This window comes from Sesamum indicum, linkage group LG2, assembly GCF_000512975.1.
Source record: "Sesamum indicum cultivar Zhongzhi No. 13 linkage group LG2, S_indicum_v1.0, whole genome shotgun sequence".
In the NCBI taxonomy this organism is placed as follows: Eukaryota; Viridiplantae; Streptophyta; class Magnoliopsida; order Lamiales; family Pedaliaceae; genus Sesamum; species Sesamum indicum.
This window is the reverse complement of record NC_026146.1, coordinates 283,363-298,965: the sequence shown is the minus strand read 5'-3', so window position 1 is coordinate 298,965 and position 15,603 is coordinate 283,363. Positions and strand designations below refer to the sequence as shown.

General features: G+C 39.3%; 6 protein-coding genes across 11 annotated transcripts in view; 2 read left to right on the top strand and 4 right to left on the bottom strand.

Annotated features, from left to right (window-relative positions):
- Positions 535-3,146, top strand: LOC105175113 (11-beta-hydroxysteroid dehydrogenase-like 5). Its single transcript, NM_001304401.1, has 6 exons — positions 535-779; positions 1,182-1,374; positions 1,555-1,640; positions 1,745-1,876; positions 2,269-2,433; positions 2,558-3,146. Exons 1-6 carry the CDS (start codon positions 594-596, stop codon positions 2,882-2,884), a joined length of 1,089 nt encoding a protein of 362 aa, NP_001291330.1. The 5' UTR covers positions 535-593; the 3' UTR covers positions 2,885-3,146.
- Positions 3,134-4,888, bottom strand: LOC105175091 (embryonic protein DC-8-like). Of its 4 annotated transcripts, none has more exons than XM_011097427.2 (4): positions 4,789-4,888; positions 3,882-4,674; positions 3,688-3,812; positions 3,187-3,581 (listed from the first exon to the last, which is right to left on the bottom strand). In XM_011097427.2, exons 2-4 carry the CDS (start codon positions 4,635-4,637, stop codon positions 3,374-3,376), a joined length of 1,089 nt encoding a protein of 362 aa, XP_011095729.1. In that variant the 5' UTR covers positions 4,638-4,674; positions 4,789-4,888; the 3' UTR covers positions 3,187-3,373. The 4 variants fall into 4 exon arrangements, with proteins under 4 accessions (XP_011095747.1, XP_011095729.1, XP_011095737.1 ...); XM_011097435.2 differs by having other exon boundaries at positions 3,882-4,642; positions 4,789-4,876; XM_011097445.2 differs by having other exon boundaries at positions 3,134-3,487; positions 3,882-4,873.
- On the bottom strand, positions 5,076-6,077 carry LOC105175081 (ethylene-responsive transcription factor ERF020). The gene is made up of 2 exons (XM_011097407.2): positions 5,723-6,077; positions 5,076-5,572 (listed from the first exon to the last, which is right to left on the bottom strand). Exons 1-2 carry the CDS (start codon positions 5,951-5,953, stop codon positions 5,294-5,296), a joined length of 510 nt encoding a protein of 169 aa, XP_011095709.1. The 5' UTR covers positions 5,954-6,077; the 3' UTR covers positions 5,076-5,293.
- LOC105175071 lies at positions 7,561-9,699 on the bottom strand. The gene is made up of 3 exons (XM_011097396.2): positions 9,208-9,699; positions 8,077-8,337; positions 7,561-7,984 (listed from the first exon to the last, which is right to left on the bottom strand). The coding sequence occupies exons 1-3, from the start codon at positions 9,601-9,603 to the stop codon at positions 7,796-7,798; spliced, it is 846 nt and encodes a 281-aa protein (XP_011095698.1). The 5' UTR covers positions 9,604-9,699; the 3' UTR covers positions 7,561-7,795.
- LOC105175047 lies at positions 11,449-13,907 on the top strand. The gene is made up of 2 exons (XM_011097366.2): positions 11,449-11,891; positions 12,814-13,907. Exons 1-2 carry the CDS (start codon positions 11,574-11,576, stop codon positions 13,447-13,449), a joined length of 954 nt encoding a protein of 317 aa, XP_011095668.1. The 5' UTR covers positions 11,449-11,573; the 3' UTR covers positions 13,450-13,907.
- Positions 13,783-15,603, bottom strand: part of LOC105175055 (putative esterase/lipase HI_0193) — a 5,946-nt gene continuing 4,125 nt past the window's right edge. For all 3 annotated transcript variants that reach the window (XM_011097378.2, XM_011097386.2, XM_020691789.1), the window contains exons 9-13: positions 15,574-15,603; positions 15,153-15,218; positions 14,857-14,978; positions 14,416-14,587; positions 13,783-14,239 (exon numbers count right to left, since the gene is read on the bottom strand). The exon at positions 15,574-15,603 is cut by the window's right edge and continues 60 nt beyond it. In XM_011097378.2, coding sequence (XP_011095680.1) covers positions 14,177-14,239; positions 14,416-14,587; positions 14,857-14,978; positions 15,153-15,218; positions 15,574-15,603 — 453 coding nt within the window. In that variant the 3' untranslated portion in view covers positions 13,783-14,176. The remainder of the gene's footprint in view (positions 14,240-14,415; positions 14,588-14,856; positions 14,979-15,152; positions 15,219-15,573) is intronic.

Below are 15,603 nucleotides of genomic sequence, written 5' to 3'. Positions count from 1 at the left end.
ACCCAACTAAGACAAAAGCACTGTCAATTCCGACTATGCTATTTATATGCCGTTTTTCTGCTCCTCTCCTGCCCCAACACTCCAGCCCATCAAGTTTTGGGCCTACTAAGATGAGATCTTGGATTTGGGGCTACTTTGGCCATTGGGCTGGGAAACATATTTCTTTTTTGGCTTCAAATATATTAATGTAATCATATATATAATTAATATTTTAAAAAAAATTAGTCAAATTATGATTAAAAGCTATGCAAGTTCCAATAATATTTTCCAAAAACAGCAGGATCATATTTCCCTCTGAAATAAAATAAAATAAATGTTTGTCTAGTCAGAAAAAGAAAGGGAAAATTGGGAGTAGGTAGCAGAGTGGATGAGTGTGAGCATCATGAATGACATTCTCATGCAGAAGCTCCAAAGAAGGTGTCCAGTGGACAGGCCACAACGTTTTCTCTGCACATCAACACGTGTTCACCGCCATGCACCCTCTCCCTCTAATTTATCCATCTTCCTATCACTCTCTCCCCATCCAAATCCACACTTCATCCTCTCTTCTCTTAATTACTTTCATCTCCCTTTTGCATGCCCCCATAAGAGAAATGGATCTGATCAACAGTCTGCTCAACTTTGTTGTGCCACCAGCAAGCCTTCTCATGCTGGCCTTTACTTGGCCCACTCTCTTCTTCATCACCACCTGTGAATGGCTTTACAACACTTACCTTAACAGTGAAAACATGGAGAACAAAGTGGTTCTCATCACTGGTGCTTCTTCTGGGATTGGTGAGGTAATTTCCATCCACCCATTTTTTATTTTATTTATATGTTCCCCTTTTAAACTACATGATTTATTATATGCATGCATATTTAAATTTTTTAGCAACTCTCAAGAATCACGAAATGCTGTGGGTAATTATTCCACTTTTGATTTTTAATATATACTGGATTTTGTAATTTAAACCCTAATCAATTTGAGATAAAGAATTCCAGTGTCATGCGGTGCCAGTATCTCATGATATTCTTTATCTGTGGTGGGGACGATGGATGGATGGGTAGCATTTATTTTTGGTGAACAAGGATAGAGAGTTGATCTGTTCATTGATTTGAACATATATAAAGATGTTCATGTTCTTAATTCTGTATCCTGAAGATCATAACCGATTAACCAACACTTGTTGCAATTAATACAGCAAATTGCTTATCAATATGCGAAGAGAGGGGCCAATCTTGTACTGGTTGCACGAAGAGAGCACAGGTTACGAGGAATAAGTGAGAATGCAAGAAGGTTGGGGGCGCCAAATGTGTTGATAATGGCTGCTGATGTTGTCAAGGAGGAAGAATGCAGGAGATTTATCAACGAAACAATCAACTATTACGGACGTGGTAAGCCTGGTGCTTGATAATTTATGCATTTTCTTAAACTCTGATGCTTCATCATTTGATCAACAGCTACAAGATCTAATTTTGACTTGCATATAAACTAACACAAATGTGATGGAGTAATCAGATTAAAGATTTCGGTATTCCAATCTCTGTTTCCTTTTCCTTGTTTCCCTCTTTCAGTGGATCATCTAGTCAACACTGTCAGTCTTGGACATACTTTCTACTTCGAGGAAGCTTCAGACTCGAGTGTGTTTCCCATTTTAATGGTACGATCTAGAAGCTGAAGTTTCTGCTGCTGTTGCAATTGCAAAAATTTTCTGCTGCTAGAGAGTTACCCGTGAGATCATTACTAGTTTGTGTTCATGTTCAGGATATAAACTTTTGGGGCAATGTATATCCAACCTATGTGGCGCTGCCTTATCTTCGGGAGAGTAATGGCCGTATAATAGTGAATGCCTCAGTTGAAAATTGGTTGCCTCTGCCAAGGATGAGCTTGTACTCTGTAAGTTAACTCTCTCTTTGTTGTTCTAGGATCACTTACAAGGGAAGGAAATAGTCAAGTTTGGATGATTCGTGTCTATTTGATGGGATAGAAAAGGAATAGGACAGAAATAATAATTACAAATAATATATATTTAGATAAGAATTTTATAGCAGTTCTAAATTAATTAGAATTTCTTACACATCTAATATCGTTCCTAGTTGAATTCCATTTTTTCATTGGATTAGGACACTTTAATTGTAAGTTTGTAAATACATGGACTAGACTCAATTGTTTAATACCCTTTTGATCATTGAATTTGTATTTACTTCAGAAATTCAGTTTTTGTATAGTTTACATCATTGTTACTTACTGCAGATGAAATTGTTATTTTCTTTGCCTCACTTTTGCAGGCTGCGAAATCAGCACTCATAAACTTTTATGAAACGCTGAGATTTGAAGTGAAGAATGAAGTCGGGATAACGGTTGCAACACATGGTTGGATCGGTACTGAAATGACCAGGGGTAAGTTCATGGTGGAGGAAGGCGCAGAAATGCAGTGGAAGGAAGAAAGGGAAGTAAGTTCTATCCCCAGATTGAAGGATCAATTTGTGGCTTCTTTCTTACAATGGAAAGAAGATTCCTTCATCCTTTAAACCAATCGATGTCTTCATTCATTTGTTTTTGTGCATTTCTGTTAAGGTACATGTAACTGGCGGGCCAGTGGAAGAGTTTGCCAAGCAAATTGTTTCAGGAGCTTGCAGGGGAGATCCATACGTGAAATATCCAAGCTGGTACGACATATTCTTCCTGTACAGGGTTTTCGCTCCCAAAGTCCTGGACTGGACATTCCGCTTTCTTTTGACAAATGGTGGTGCCAGAAGAACTTCTTTCATCGGCACGGGGAGGCCACTTCTTGAGACTTCCTCTCCTAGGAGGAGTGCGGTTATGGAGGGTTCCTCCCCTAGGAGACTTCCTCCAGGCCCTCTGACCTTTTCCCCAGCCTTTCAGCAGCAGAAAAGCGAGTGAATGACTTCCCCACCAAGCACATCATCAAACTTCTATTCCGTGTTTGTTTTTGCTTTTGTATTTGTGTAACTGTTTAACAGAGTTCTTAGAGGGACACATGCGATGTGGAGATTTTTTTTCACTGAGTTGAATAAGAAGCAATAGTTTGCTTCCTCACTTGTGATTTTCCATTGCATTCTGAGCAAATTATTCAACAGTTTGCTTCCTCATTTGTGATTTTCCATTGCATTCTGAGTATGCAAAATTATGATTTTCCACTGCACTCCCATAGACTATTGAACTTCATATAAACATGGACAAGATTGGAAGTGAACATGAGCCCGAGTCTGCCGTTTAAGCCTATTACTGCAGCATCCAAAAACATACATCAGAGTGGCGTTGCCTTCCAACGGTAGGCATTGTACAACAGCCGTGAGATGGGTTTCATGGTAGCACACTGAATAACTATCTCCTCACATCTCCAAAGTTCTAGATACCATCGCACACAAGCTAATCAGAGGTTCTCATAGTGGGCACAGCTGCAGGGCCAGTAGGACCTCCGATGTCTTCCACCATCTTCTCCCCCCTTTTTGGTCCACCGTATTCACGAGAGGCACGAGCTTCCTGCACGATGTCCGTTGGATATGTTAGCTTATCCTTAATGGCCTCCTTCACGCTTCCTACAGCACCATAGATGTTTTTTTTGGCCGCAATTCCCCTGTTCAATCGCGAGAGTAATTCATACATTCCTGATAATAGGAGGCGGCAAAGCAGAGTTGTTGTACAATGTTATATTATATAGCTTATGAAGAATAAAGAATCACCTATCAGCCGCTGTGTCCCAGTCTGCTGCAGCCCTCTGCTTAGCCTCATCGTAGACACCCTCTTCGTTTAGCTTCAGCTCTTGCATCTTTTGTCTAGCTTTGAATTCAGTTTCCCCGTATTTCTCCTGCAGAACCAATTTGCACAGCTCAGTTGTTTTTAGGAGAATTAGACAAATATATTTAAATTGGGTCACCTCATTTATATCGCCGCCTTCTAGAGCTTTCTGATCAAGATCTCTTGCGTTCCCAGTAAAGTAGTCCCTAGCTCTCCGTGCTGCAGCCGTGGCCGACTCCTTCAGCTCAGTCATTCTAGTGGCAACAGCACCCGACTCTTCTTTTGCTTTCGCAGCCGTGTACTTGGTATACTCGCTGACTGTCTCCGTTACAGTATCAGCAGATTTCTTTACCTGATCCACAGCATAATCCTTATACTCACCTGTTTTATCTGATGCATAGCTTGCGTATTCACCTGCCTTGTGCATTGTAATTTCTTTCGCCTTTTCGGCTTTATCCATGGCAGAGTCCTTGGTCTCCATGGCCTTCTCCACAGCGGAATCTATGCATTCGTCTGCTTTTCCTATTGCGGCATCCTTGGTTTCCTTGGCTTTCTCAGAAGCGTAATCTTTATCTTCACCGGCTTTTCCCATTGCCTGATCTGCTGCATAATCAGTATAATGCCCTGTTTTCCCCATCGTTCCAGTAGTATAATCGGTACTGTCAGTTTTACTAGTAACTGTCCCCTTAAGTTGCTCAAACGTATCTCCCACAGATTTGAGTATGCCGCCAAGAACCCCAGTTCCTCTGCTTTCAGGTGCCTGTTGATAATTATCTGGACGCTGATACTCGAGCTCAGCTACCTGTTCATGCCTCCTCTCTTTGTTCACATCACTGAGCTTGTCTACAGCAACTCGGGCCGCTGCTTCAGCATTCTCTTCTTGTCTTGAAGCCATGCCTTCTGATTAAAGTAAATATAAACTGTATGCGACTCTGCCAACCATATTCATAAGAAAACGAACAAAGATATATGTCTATTCTGTAGCAACACAAGCAGAAACCGGAAAACAATCTACAAGAGAGTAACAACGGCAAGAAGAAAACAACCTGAACTGAAACTCTGAGCTTATATCCGATTAGACTGATTCTTTAAGCAGGTGGATCTTGGTGGTGCTTAATCTTTCTTGGTTTCAGCTTATATTTTCTAGTCAATTTATCTCCAAAATTCTTTTAGGAAAGACACGACATGTGCTCTGGCATTGACACGTGTAAGAGACGTGGAAGAAGCTTGAGCCATCGATCTTTGTGTCCCTCACATGATGCCCCACTCAATGTTTTGCTCGTCATCAATATTTCAATGTGATGATGTGGTCTCAATTATGTTGTCTAAAATCTTGAAGAAATACTGAACTAAGGACATTTAATTGCATAAACATAAATACAAGATTTAAGGGCCAGACAATACATTGTTGCACTTGCCGCCTGCCAACTCCCAACTCATCCCCGATGAAATTGACCATCAATGAGAAAAAAAAAAAAAACAGAGCAGGAAAAAATTGGTGCTCCATGCAGTCCTCAGGAGGACAATTCACTTGCTGGGAACGCGACATAACTAAAGATAATCTTCGACTGAAACGCTAAGCTGCTCCTCGTCAGTTGTCAGCGGCCAACCGCTCGTTTCGCCTCCCCAGTTGCCACCATTTCGCTGCCATGTGTTGTGTTCTTCCTCCAAATGATTCACTTTCTTCCCCTCTTCAATAAAACTTGACTTGTTTTTTGAGTCTAACAATCTCGCATCGACAGCCAAACCAGCGTCGGACGATGCCTTCTGCACCGACCGCGGCGACATCCCGACCCTCGCGCTGGCGGGTAATACCAAAGGAAAATTGAGATTTTGCGGGGAAGAGTTTCCTCGGAGACAGTAGAATGCGACGTCATGTGCAACGGCGGCGGCCTCGGGGGGGGCATAGGAACCGAGCCACAGTCGCTGCGGCGTGGCGGGGACCCTCGCGCTGGCGGGTAATACCAAAGGAAAATTGAGATTTTGCGGGGAAGAGTTTCCTCGGAGACAGTAGAATGCGACGTCATGTGCAACGGCGGCGGCCTCGGGGGGGGCATAGGAACCGAGCCACAGTCGCTGCGGCGTGCCGGGAACCCTGATCTCGGACACCCATTTGCCCCATTTCCGGCGACGAATCCCTTTGAATTTCTTGTGGGATGCTGCGGTGGAATGGCAGTTGGCATAAGCAAGTTCATCTGAAGAACAGCTCATATTTTGTTGATGGCGGCAAGTGGGAAGCAATGTAGTTTGGAAGTTTAAGGAAAGGTGAGTGATTATATAAGTTGAAGATTAGAAAGTCAAAGTGATTTATAAATGATATTTAGAAATGGGAAGTCAAGATTTTCAAAGGTCAAAGTAAAGGGTGTTCACTTTTTAATTTTAATAATTCCCCACTTGTGCAGGTGTGAAAAGGGCTGGCAAGACCAACTTGCGCTCTTATTTTGTTTCTTATAAGGATTGGGTGGGAGGTGACTTAAATTTGCAATGGAAATAGTGTTTTGGTTATGGAGAAATTAATGTGTTTGAACAAGAAATGGAGTTGAGGATGAAAAGTATTTTGGTGTGATATTTTGTGACATGAATAATAGTGAAACAGAGATTGGGGAGAAGTAGAAAAGAGTAAGAGGGTGCAAATCTTTTAAGTTGGTCAAAATGGAATTGGAATGGGGAGTGCTTACTACGGCTTTCCCAAATATCATCATTCATGACGTCATATAAGTGGTCGGCCAGGTTTTGTACTAATGACTAATGACTAATGACTAGTGATATGATACACACCACCCTCCATTTATTTTACTATGTAATTTTGACCTATTCCATATCATCAATCATCAATCTCAATCATCTCTTCTTTTACTCTTACATCTAAATTATTTGGACAACTACTCCAATATCTTATTTATTACTCATCTGCTTCAATCGGTTGGCAGTTCCTCCACTTACAACATTAATCTATTCATTCTCTTCCACAAAATCTTTACCATTTCTATTTCATTTGCATTTTATCTACTTCATGTATGCTTAATCTTCACGTCGCTCACCTCCCAACCAAACCTCAATATTATAGCATCACAAAAAATAAATTCAAAAAATTACTTCCTCAAAGTTAATTAAAATATCCTTCAGTGCAGTTTACCACGACGAATGCGCTGCCTTTGTTCTAACCAACAAGATCACGGGTTAGTTGGTTATTTTAATGAGAGGTCCCTTTAAGATTCTTAAGGAATATGGAGAGCTTATCCACACTGGATAAATCATGGTGGCAATATGGTAATCGAGCTTGTATACTTTGTGATCTCAATGAGCTAGAAAACTATGGTCATCTATATTTTCAGCATTCATTTTCTGCAAAATGTGTTGTACTTCTCAAGAAGGTGGGATTCTGCTGGCCTTATAGGAATTGGGAACAGGGGATACAGTGGACCGTGAGCAGGTGGCTAAGCCAACATCTAGTACATGCAGCTTTTTCGAGCTGTTTGAACTTTTTTGGTGTACTACATCTGAAGGGCGAGAAACATGAGACGTTTTCAATAAATTCAATAGTTGTTGGAACAAGTGGTGAATACTCTGATAGATTTAGCCCAGACCACTGAAAGATAATGGAGACAACTTTTCTTATTTACCAAACACTATAATATGCCATAGTTCGTTTCGGGAGGTTGGAGTTTTATAAAAGAAAGAGACGGATAGAGCTCTAGCACGATGCTCAAACTAGGTTGGATTTTTGTAGAAGAAAAGAGACTAATAGAGCTCTAGCACAATTGCGTATACTGCGAGCTGAAAACTGTACCCAAAATTACAAAAAGAATAGCAAAAGATAAGGCATCAACTAGTTTCCTTTTCATTTGGAAAGTTTCAGGTGAGCAAATTAAACTGTAGTAGAATATATACATAGACCATCAATATTGTTTACTTCCTACAAACATGGTGCAAGAAATAGTAGTAGTGGTACAAGGGAGGAAACGGGAGCGAAACAGTAACATTTGGCAGCAAGAATGTTATCTATACCGCAATCTTGAATTGCTAACTCTTTTATCCAGGTTTTGGAGAGAATTATTGCAGAGCATTTGAAATAGAATAAATGAAATCCAAGAAACCAGTTCCCTTGAGTAGGCCTCTGCCAGTTAATAGTTCAAAATCCAACAGCAACAAGAAGCCAATTACAGCTGCCTTTCCATTTATCAACTCATTCTTCCTTGTAAAACCAAAACCCTCAAGATCTTCATCAATGATCATCTTTACCTGTCAAGAACACAGGGCAAATTGGTGTATCTTAGTATGTTTACATTATGGATGAGCTAATTCATTGATGAAACTATTGGAAACTCTTTTACCTCATCAACATTGACATCTGATGCCGTTACACCAGGCTGAGCCTTCCCACTAAAAACTATCTCTGTAGATGCATCAGATTGCAAGCTTCCACTCATGCTTATGTAGATATTCTCTCCGTCAGTTTTCACAGGGTAGACAAAGAGTGTTCTCAGAGGGGGAGTTAGGGCTCGAAGCACAGGATTCTTAGGATACCACTCTTTAATGTCTCCGCTTCGCAAATCAAATGTGCTATCAGTTGTCGGGCACACGATACATCCATCCTGCATCAGTCATGTCGTGCCTTGTTGAAGAATAAAGTTTGTTCTTGCATAGAGCGCGTAGTGAAACAAGAGGAAATCAACAACTTTAAGATCATTTAAGAGCAAGGGCAATGGTTAACCTCACATGCCAAAGACACATTTCTTTCATCAACAGGGAGTTCAAAAGGAGAAGAGAGATTCATGAACACAGGAATAAGCACAAGAGCACAGTGCATATCCAAGCTTGCGGTATGACATGGAGAGTTGTTCCGCTATTCAAGTTCAACGAGATTTTACACATGCAACGTTCAAGAGCAAATTTCAACCTCATAACTTGAAAACCATTCGAAAACCCTGCCACACATTTTATAGTGTAATAACTCATTCTTAAGTCTAGTGAGAATGAACTAACATCCAGTCACTGAAATCAATTAAAGGACTTGACGAGGAACAGTCTATCAGTACCAATTCAAATTTGTTTATGTGGTGCTACAATATTCCTTTATATAAAGTCTTTGGCAACAAATAAATGATATTACTAGACACATATATAATCACAGAATCTAGCCCACAATTTCACATTTCACTAGTGCTACCCGAAGAGATCATCTCTAACTAGTGATTAGTAATTAATGCATTTGAATCAGTTTCAGGTAATTAAGCATCTATAAGAATCAAGAACATGCTAATCCTTATATAAATCCACAAAAATACTTACACAGAAACACCCACATAAGTAACTCAAAAACGATATTGTTGTTGTATTTGGAAAACAACGAGATCCATTAACACAAAAAGGAAAAACTTTCCCACAGAAAAAGGATAAGAAATTTGTGACATTAATTGCTAAAGTCATGACATTGAGAAAGAAAAGAATATATCTGACAGTACCTGAGTGAGCTTAGCATTGAGCAAGCCTTCAGAATAGGCACCCTCTGCAGGAGACCTGTTCTCTATTGCATAAACGTCATCTTTATACCATAACAGCAGTATAGTCTCCCCATCTTGTATGATGACGCGCCGTTCTCCTTTGGGCAGCGCAGCCAGAGGCACCACAGGGACCCAGTTCTTGCCATCATCAGCCGCGACTGAGGATGATGAAGACGATGGTGGTGATACCTCAGTGGCCTTGCAAGTGATGAGCCTAATGCTGGTGCGGGAGGATGTTAGAGGAATCTTGGGAGTGGGTTTTGTGAGAAGGGGGAAATGGTGGGAGGGTAGCGGTCTGTGGGATGGGGCGGCAGAGAAAAGGCCGGTGGTGGTGAGTTTGGGGGCTGCAATGGCCATGAGTGGTGGTGCTTATGGGAGGAAAATGGAGAGTTGAATAATGTTGGGAAGTAGAAAGAGTGAAGTCCATGGCCACAGAAAAACAAGATATGCCAACAGCCTATGCGGCTATGGATTTGTAGTGGTTCTCAAATTATACAAATTTGCTTTTTTCCTTACTTCTTTCTAAATTCAAATCCAATCTAAGAGTAAGACTATGGGCCTCCTTTGTTTGGCCCATATACCACACAACACGTGTTTACCCCAATCTAGGGTTTGGCCCATATACACACAACACATGTTTACCTCATATACACACAACATATGTTTACCCCAATCTAAGGTTTGGTTGTATGTATGGTATATATATAAGTAAGCCCATTAAGAACAAAATGAGAATGAATTTGAAATTGTGTTGATTCAGCTTTCACTTTCTGTTGAAATTCTTTTTTTCTCTAGAAAGTAATGAAATAAATTGCTAGAAAATAAAAGAGTATAGACGAGAGAAAATGTGAGTGTTATTCCTTACTTTTTGTTAATAACAGAGAGATTCATTGAAATAAAATTGTAAGTACAAAATTAAAGTGTTATTTTTTTTTTTTTTTGTGTGTGCTAAAGTTATAGTATGAAGGTGAAAGTTGTAGCATGGAAGTAAAAATTATATAGTATCAAGGTAAAACGTACCTTCCCCATCTGAGGAGAGCCTTTCCATTTATAGGCAACCATCAGCCAATTGAAGAAATCAAATCCCCCACAGGATCGATGGAGGACTCTCAAAGTTTTAGTGGAGCATAACCTTAAAATGTTTAGATCGGACTGAATCCCCCCCATAAATTCGTCTTCATCCTCTCCCCAACAGTTCTAGGATTGGTGATTCTTAGGGGCGATTGGAGTCCGTTGTGAATGAGGGCATCTTCTAGGTATGAGGATGCCTTCTCGAATTTTTTGTGAGATGGTTGAAGAAACGCCTTTTTCTAGCCGTAGTCTAAGCTTTTAAAGTTTAAATATTACTTTGGGAGCACCACGTGTCCATGAAGAGGTGGCTAGTCCTTATCAAGTTCTGTGGGGTATGCTTTCAAAAGTTCTATGTGGATGTCTAGGCCACCCATGCACGCCATGTAAAATGGACTTTGACTTTAGTTGAGGGATTCCCAATTTCTAGACTTTCTTGTGGACCCATGAGATCCTTTTAGATTTGAGTCTTCTCAGATTTTGGTTAATGGGGGTTTTTTTTAATTAATTTAATTATTTCTTAGGATAGTTCTTGTTAAATTTCTTAAGATCTCTACTTTACCTGAATTGATCTTACGTTTCTTTAGACTTTTGTGATTTTTTTTCTTTTTAGATTATTCGGACTTTTTTAGCCCATTCATTTTTAGGAGCATCTTGATGAGAAGATTGTGATTGTTTTCTAAAACTAGCTGTTTTTTTGGTAAGGGTGGAAAATTTTGAGGGGTTAGAGGATATTTTGTTCATATACATGTGAAACTTTTTCCGTCACTAGATATAAAATGTGTTGAATGGATATACATATATGTATATAGAAACGTGTGGTCATATTTGTGGACTATATACACAGCAAATCTATATCTTTTATTTGAATCAAATCATTACAATAAAATAAAAATGTATAATGATTGGTCTGCAGCATATCTGGCAAGTTGCTATCGAGAAATTTGGGACACACAAAAATTACAACTGTTGTTTTATTTTTTTTCCTCAATGTTTTGGTTCTATTAAAAAAAAAAAAAGAAGATGGGAGTCCTCCAAGAAACAGTATCTGCTGAATAGTGATGACATGGCAAGTAGACAAACAGGGTTAGGTATAGATGATGTATAAATAGGGGAATTGGTGTATCCTCTCATTTCATTCTCTTTCCTTCTGATCCTCCCAAGTTCCCATGTCCGTGTCCGTGTCGGTGTCCATGCATAATATTCTTTCATTTTGATAATTATTTTCAGAAGAAAAGAGAAGCACAAGATCCATCAGTATGGGTGCGGGTGCGGGTGCGGGTGCAGGTGGGGATCATAATTATTGTTTTCTTGATGAGAAGAGATGGCATCAGCCTCAGCCTCAGCCTCATCATCATCTCAGATTGTTGCTCAACTTCCCCCCCGGAAACATTAATAGCATTTCTGCTCTTGTTGTTGATCATCATCAACTCAGATTTTCTGATGATTATCACAGTAATAATTTGTTATTAGAAGAAGGTGATGATCATGTTCATAATGACGATGATGATGAGACTGCTCATAATCACCCACACCACCACACAATTTACTGGGAATCCCAACAATTTCTCCTTCAGGTAATTTCAAACTTCTTCTTCTTTTCATATATATATATTCATATGTAATAAAAAAAAAAATTGATGATGGTGATGAGGTCAACTGCTTTTCCTCTGTCCATAAAGAAATTGAATGATTCCCTCATCATCATCATCCCTTCCAATATTCTTTGAGAGGTGCAATTATGGATTCTCACATCATCTTCCAGAGTTGGTTAATTCATTTCTTACCCACCCAACCTACCATATATTTCTACTTTCACTACCAAATTAACATATTTATATATAAGAAAAAACAATGAGTTGGAATGAATTAATTAAGTAAGCTGAAAATAGGAAAAGAAAGGATTAATGGTTTGAGAGTTGAGGAGAGGAGTTTTAAATGCGACAAATCCTTTTACCCGATTTTGCAGCTGGTTATGTCATTTCCACACGTCTTTAGTCCCCACCGCCTTATGTATAAATGTTTGGTGCTGTTGCCATCTGACATATATAATGATGATGATGATAATGTGTAGTGCACCAAAGGAATCAACAAATTCCATGCACATTACAAATATCTCAGCAAACAATTAATCTCTCTCAATCACAATACAAAGCACTAGTTGTTGGAGCCTGGAGGTGGAGGCTGGGTATCTATATATATATATATATATATATATATCAACAACTATCATTAAATATCTAATATACAGTGTGTGGCTCACATGTCATCCCATATTAATGTATATATCATGTGGATGTCGATATCTTCACTTCTCCCTTTGCATTTGTGTGCTTAATTATTAGACTCTCTCTCTATATATATATGTAAATCAATTTGGATGCTTTCAAAAATCAAACTTTTTTGGTTTAGTTACAAATTATTAATAGAAACTCTTCTTCTTAAGACCTTCAAATTAGCTTCTTTTCTTTTCTTCTTAATTATGAAATGTTGATTCAGGAGATATTGGATCAATGCAACTCAAGTGGTTCAAAATTGAAGGAAAACATAAAAAGGAACATAGAGATAGCTAGAGATTCCGACTTTTGTAATTGCATGGACAAGAGCTTGAGAGGCTGCATTAAGTGCCTACGCCGAGCAGCTGTCAATCAGCTGTGCAACAAAGGCTTCAATGCTGCCCTCTGCACATCCAAGTGGAAAAAAACTGATAAAATGCCCGGAGGGACGCATGAGTACATTGAAGTCATTGCTTGCACACAGGGGAGAAGGAAACAGATCCCAATCTTGGTAGAATTAGGGTTCCGGGATGAGTTTCGGATGGCAAAAGCCTCTGATGAGTATAATAAATTGATCGATCAACTGCCTGAAATCTACACAGGAAAACTCCAACACCTCAATGCCATTATTCGTGTAGTTTGTGAGGCAGCCAAGAAGTCAGCTGAAGAGCATAAAATTCATATGGGTCCCTGGAGAAAGAGAAGCTTTATGCAAATGAAATGGTCTGCATCCAGTGAAAGGAGATCGTTTCATTATCCCTCAAATGAACTTTTGGTCAGTTCATCAGGGCAGGAAACTGTAAATGCTGCAATATCAAGCTTCCAACTTCACATGGCATCAACCGTAAGAGTAGCTTAAAATATATGCTAGCTACCTCAAATCTTTGTAGGAATAATGATGAGTATTTTGTTTCTGCGGGATGCACAACTTTTTTAAATAAAAGTTTTTGTCGTCAAAAGTCATAGGGAGTGCGTGTGTTACGCTAAATACATAGGATGTGAGTCTAAAAACACTGTGAGTCACTGTCGGCGTTGGCACCAATGCCCACACCCTGCTCTCAGTAGTTTCCAGTCCTTACCCCTTTTTTTTTTTTTTGGTATTTTGGCTTAGTTTATGTCTAGAGTTTCAATCATAGAGCTCCCGATTAATACCTGGAAACATGGTAAGGCCATTTTTCTGGTTCGATTATCAGGTCACAAGAAGAAATGTATACTGTAAAAGAATGTCGTGGTAATCAGAGTTTCCCTGGCTGGAAGCTGGGAACTACTGCCAAGCCACTTCTTACAATGGTAGAAAATAATGCCCTTATAATCAGAGGCTACTACAAGACGGTCGTCTATGATTCTCTTCTCTATTTTACGTATTTTCATATCTGTAAATGGCTTCAAAAGCCCATGAACATTTTATCTTTCATGCTTCACCGCTGCACCTAAAATTCTTCTCACAACATTAAATGAATTTGCTACTAACACAGAATGGTACACATCTACAAAAGTCTGGACTTCTCTTACGCAATTCTTGACGGAACTTCATTGCATGAGTTGAGCACCAGTTCACCATAAAGTACCAGGCACAGAAATCATGCCTAAAATCCTTGGAATGAGAATGAAAGAATTCTAAAAAGCCCATCTGGGTTGTCTGCATGTACCTGAAACCGGAATTATATGGGCTATAGCATAAACAAGCGTGAAGAACTCTTAGCTTAGTGCCTTGAAATGATAGTGAAAAGTCTGCAGGGTAGAGCTTTAACAGTATCGAGACCTTGAACATTCTCACATAATGTTATATTCTGGAGAAAGGTATTCAGGAGAAAAAGGTACATACCCAATGGCCAGCATCTTCAAGGACATGCATTTCAACTCCCCCTCCCTCTTCAGCAGCTTGTTCCTCAGCAACGTGGATCCTGCGAAGGTCTTCCAGGGCCCATCTATGTAAACTTCTTTCTGCTTTAAGAAAATTAATATGTACGCCTCGAGGAACATCTTCCACAAGCTTCCTGCATTCTTGAAAATAACACTCGACACTCCCAGCTGTAGGAATTAATAATATAATATGCTAGTTTGGAAAATAAGAATTTCCTGGTTTCTTATTTACTAGATCTCATTTATTCTTGCAAACACTTGATTAAACATGAGGATAGGTAGAAAATTGTCCAACATATCCTAGAAATATAAAATTTTTATTTGTTTTGTTATTATTCGTTTTGTTCTTCGAGTGGGTTGTTTGGGTGGGGGGTTGGGGAGGGGATTCAAGAAAGGCAGTTACCACAGATTTGTCTCTTCATATGATTGATACATCTCTGCAATACCCTTGAGATCGAACACCCACGAGAAGTTTGACGATGATGCTCCGTTAACCCCATTCTGACGAAGATTAGTTACCACCCACTGAAATGAAGTAATATGTAAAGGACAATAATCAGAAGAAAATAGAAAAAAAGCATTACTTTTAAGCAACTTATAGGTCTCAAACTGATTTGGAGAAGCTCTAGCAGTAAACCTTTCAAATACATATTCCAAGATGGAAATATACTAACACAGTATTCGACATATAAAATTTACCTGTGCCACATCTTTTGAGAAGCCATCCTGAACAAGAGCATCCATCACATCCCGTTTGGAAGAGACCTTCCTTGAAGAATAATTTAAGAAAAAATTACAAGATAAGATCGATGCTCAATAATTTATGCGATCAATGTACACTATGCACAGATTGCAGAAAGGAAAAAAGTACATAGGTGACACTCTGACACAGTAAAATAGTATGTAAAAGAACATAGTGGTAATTCCAATACTTCATTGCATGACCTCTATATGTAAGTTTCTAATATCAAATATGGACAGCAACTTCTCTAGAATGAGTTAAACCATAAGATTCCAAATAATTCATTGGCCAAAACACAATATAATAGTCATGCTGTACCAAATGGGCAAGCAATGAGGAAAAAGAAGGGACTAACAGTTCAGCCGAAGACGTGGTTACCTCTTTTGGCAATGCACTCAGGAAAGAGAT

Bases quoted from the DNA above. Each gene is read 5' to 3' on its own strand.
- LOC105175113 (NM_001304401.1), top strand. From the start codon at position 594: ATGGATCTGATCAACAGTCTGCTCAACTTTGTTGTGCCACCAGCAAGC. The intron at 1,641-1,744 runs GTACGATCTAGA...GTTCATGTTCAG, and splicing joins GTGTGTTTCCCATTTTAATG to GATATAAACTTTTGGGGCAA. The intron at 2,434-2,557 runs GTAAGTTCTATC...ATTTCTGTTAAG, and splicing joins AGTGGAAGGAAGAAAGGGAA to GTACATGTAACTGGCGGGCC.
- LOC105175091 (XM_011097427.2), bottom strand. From the start codon at position 4,637: ATGGCTTCAAGACAAGAAGAGAATGCTGAAGCAGCGGCCCGAGTTGCT. The intron at 3,813-3,881 runs GTGACCCAATTT...TTGGTTCTGCAG, and splicing joins AAGGCGGCGATATAAATGAG to GAGAAATACGGGGAAACTGA. The intron at 3,582-3,687 runs GTGATTCTTTAT...GCGATTGAACAG, and splicing joins TGGGACACAGCGGCTGATAG to GGGAATTGCGGCCAAAAAAA.
- LOC105175081 (XM_011097407.2), bottom strand. From the start codon at position 5,953: ATGAGCTGTTCTTCAGATGAACTTGCTTATGCCAACTGCCATTCCACC. The intron at 5,573-5,722 runs CTCAATTTTCCT...TCCCCGCAAAAT, and splicing joins GAAACTCTTCCCCGCAAAAT to CTCAATTTTCCTTTGGTATT.
- LOC105175071 (XM_011097396.2), bottom strand. From the start codon at position 9,603: ATGGCCATTGCAGCCCCCAAACTCACCACCACCGGCCTTTTCTCTGCC. The intron at 8,338-9,207 runs GTACTGTCAGAT...TGACTGATGCAG, and splicing joins TCAATGCTAAGCTCACTCAG to GATGGATGTATCGTGTGCCC. The intron at 7,985-8,076 runs GTAAAAGAGTTT...TGTTCTTGACAG, and splicing joins CAGATGTCAATGTTGATGAG to GTAAAGATGATCATTGATGA.
- LOC105175047 (XM_011097366.2), top strand. From the start codon at position 11,574: ATGGGTGCGGGTGCGGGTGCGGGTGCAGGTGGGGATCATAATTATTGT. The intron at 11,892-12,813 runs GTAATTTCAAAC...ATGTTGATTCAG, and splicing joins CCCAACAATTTCTCCTTCAG to GAGATATTGGATCAATGCAA.